The sequence below is a fragment of the Egretta garzetta genome, unplaced genomic scaffold, assembly GCF_000687185.1.
Source record: "Egretta garzetta isolate BGI_Z169 unplaced genomic scaffold, ASM68718v1 scaffold202, whole genome shotgun sequence".
In the NCBI taxonomy this organism is placed as follows: domain Eukaryota; kingdom Metazoa; phylum Chordata; class Aves; order Pelecaniformes; family Ardeidae; genus Egretta; species Egretta garzetta.
This window is the reverse complement of record NW_009258891.1, coordinates 672762-675289: the sequence shown is the minus strand read 5'-3', so window position 1 is coordinate 675289 and position 2528 is coordinate 672762. Positions and strand designations below refer to the sequence as shown.

Here is a 2528-nt window from a genome sequence, read left to right as displayed (position 1 = left end):
CAGTGAAACATCTCCTGCTGGTAAGAGTTTGGCATCAACCGTCTCGGAACTGACAGCGACACAAAGCACTTGGGTTTCTCCCGTGAACAGCACAATTTGCTTCAGAGGGTAAAAGATTCAAGAGGAACCTTATCATACAAACACCCTCCTTTGTGCCAGTCCTATACCGTTGTTAACGCAGCCTCTTTACCAAAATTGCATACTGTGATGCTTTCCTAGATTCACGTCTTACAACTCCTCTGAAAATTGGTTTCAGAGCGCCCATTTCCCAGAAAAACCTACTGCTTTCACGCTCTGTTGGAGTCCCCATTGATTCCAAATTCACTTACTCTTCTGGCAGATGCAGTGAAGGAGTTGGGCTCGGGTGGTGGTATTTGCTCAGTGATGCTAGGCCTGGTTTCATGGCTGGAGTGGTTGGCAAAGGGCTCTTCCTTCCTTTCTACAATTTTAAACAAGAAGAGAAACCAAATGTTTCAGTATTGCACTTCCAAGGCCCTGCTTTACAAGCACACTCAAGTCCAGAGTTGCTGTGACCTCAGTACGCCTCAGATCATAACGCTGGTGTCAGTGCCAAGGCTGACCAGGGCTTTCTGCAAGGAGACTTTCTACTTACTAAAAAAATACTATGGATACATTTGCCAGGCAAAGCTTTTGAACTTCATCCCTGCAGACAAGCAACATCTTTGCAGAAAGCACTTTAAGAAGGACAAACAGATTTTTTTTTTGTTTGTTTATTCACAAATACATCATTATTATATCGTTTTTGTTTCTTTCCTCTCAGGGACTGTTCCTCCCTTGTAACACGCGGGACGAAGAGCGGAACGTGCCATTCCTACTGCAGCACGCCCCTACGCGCCACAGCACGCGTCCCCGAGCGGGCCTGGCGGTGGATTTCCTTGCATGGTTCTGCTGCAGTCGCTTATGCTGGTGGGCACAATTTCTAGTCTCCTCCAGCAAAATCCATTTTTCTACACGAAGCTAGGACTGATTCCCCCCCAAAAGTCTTTAAGAGGGCTCAAAGCAAGCTAAGCCAACACTAACAAAGCCCACAGCTGGCTCCCTGCTTGTTAGACAAGTGCAGTCATCCAGTATTACATTTTTTTTAATGTATGCACCATGCTTGACCTAAGAACATCCACCAGACATTTACCAGTGGGAGAGTAAGCAGAAACTATGTCTCAGGCTATAAGTTCAACTGACAGGCGTGCATGGGGCTCTAAGAGTATTTCCCAAACGCAGCCGCATGCAAGGTGCCTGAGAAATGATGGACCTACACCAACACAACAATGTTTTCCTCTCCCAGCTACGAGTGCCTCACACAGTCATGGTTTTGAAAAAACAAAGTCATTTTAAGTGTAACCACGCGAACAGTGCTAGCAAATGAGGTATGTGCAGTGACTAAAGATCTTCTATTACATATAAAAAGCAGTTTGGTACGGAGCATCTGTGAGGATGGCACCTTGGAGCGTGAAGATCAATCTTTCTGAAACAAATGTTCTCACTCCTGGAATACAGGATTCAAAGGACACGGTAAACAGAAAAGAGCAAGCCAAGAGAAACATTTGCAAATAACAGGCAGTTAGCAAGACTGACAGATCCAGAATTACAGAGACGAAGATGCATCTCCCCTAGGAAGGCCTGCATGGTACCAATGTCTCAGCCACCTTTCCCTCTCCTTGTGTAACCTCAGAACTTCCATCAAGGTCATCCACAGAGTATTTCATTCCTGGAGCCTCACAGGCCGACGCGTTGCACTTTCAGACGGCCCTTCGAGGAAAGGGTGGCAGATCACCCATTTGTCCTTGCAGGCCTGACCTGGCATTCAGCAGCCCCTGGAAACGCCCACAGGCAAAAATTCCACGCTTGCCGTTTGCTGGTTTCTTGGGAGGGACGCCTGTGAAACACGGGAGAGTCCTGGACGCGGCAGGAAGGGGAGAACAGCCCTGACCCGACTGCCAGCAGGCTCTTCAGGCTGGGCAGGACGGCGGCTGGGGGTTTACGGTACAGGGCCAACTTTTAAGGTCAAGCCTAATTACAAGGGCACAAGCTCAAGTGGTAATGACGGGCTGGGAAGAACTCTGACTGTGAGCAACGCGACGGGAAGGAGCCAACCGCAGGACGGGCAAAAGCACCTCGTGCCGGCAGCGTGAGAGACTGCACGGCCGAACGCAGCGGTGGCTGTAGGGGAGGATCCCACGCTGTATTTTACTAAAAATCCAGCAATAAACATTGAATTCCGATCAAGGGAAACAGGTCAAGATTAGCTCAATCTCCCCAAAACAAATTCGGTGAGACTGAAAATTTAGTTCTCTAATTTGGCATAGATGGAATTTTTATTAAAAGGTTTTTTATGGGTTTTCTTTTTATGGTGGTTTTATTTTTTTTTTTAAACACTGAAAGTTTCCCTGGCCTACTTTAATTCACAATAATTACCTACTGTAATAGTTACAGCACAGATAATGACCACAGAATTTTTTACCGATCTTTCTTCTGTTTATATACAGCCCAATTCCAAATTGTTAATTGTC

General features: G+C 46.6%; 1 protein-coding gene across 2 annotated transcripts in view; it reads right to left on the bottom strand.

Annotated features, from left to right (window-relative positions):
- Positions 1-2528, bottom strand: part of LOC104122018 (protein phosphatase 1 regulatory subunit 12B-like) — a 76894-nt gene that overhangs the window by 28324 nt on the left and 46042 nt on the right. For both annotated transcript variants that reach the window (XM_035889732.1, XM_035889731.1), the window contains exon 9: positions 330-439. In XM_035889732.1, coding sequence (XP_035745625.1) covers positions 330-439 — 110 coding nt within the window. The remainder of the gene's footprint in view (positions 1-329; positions 440-2528) is intronic.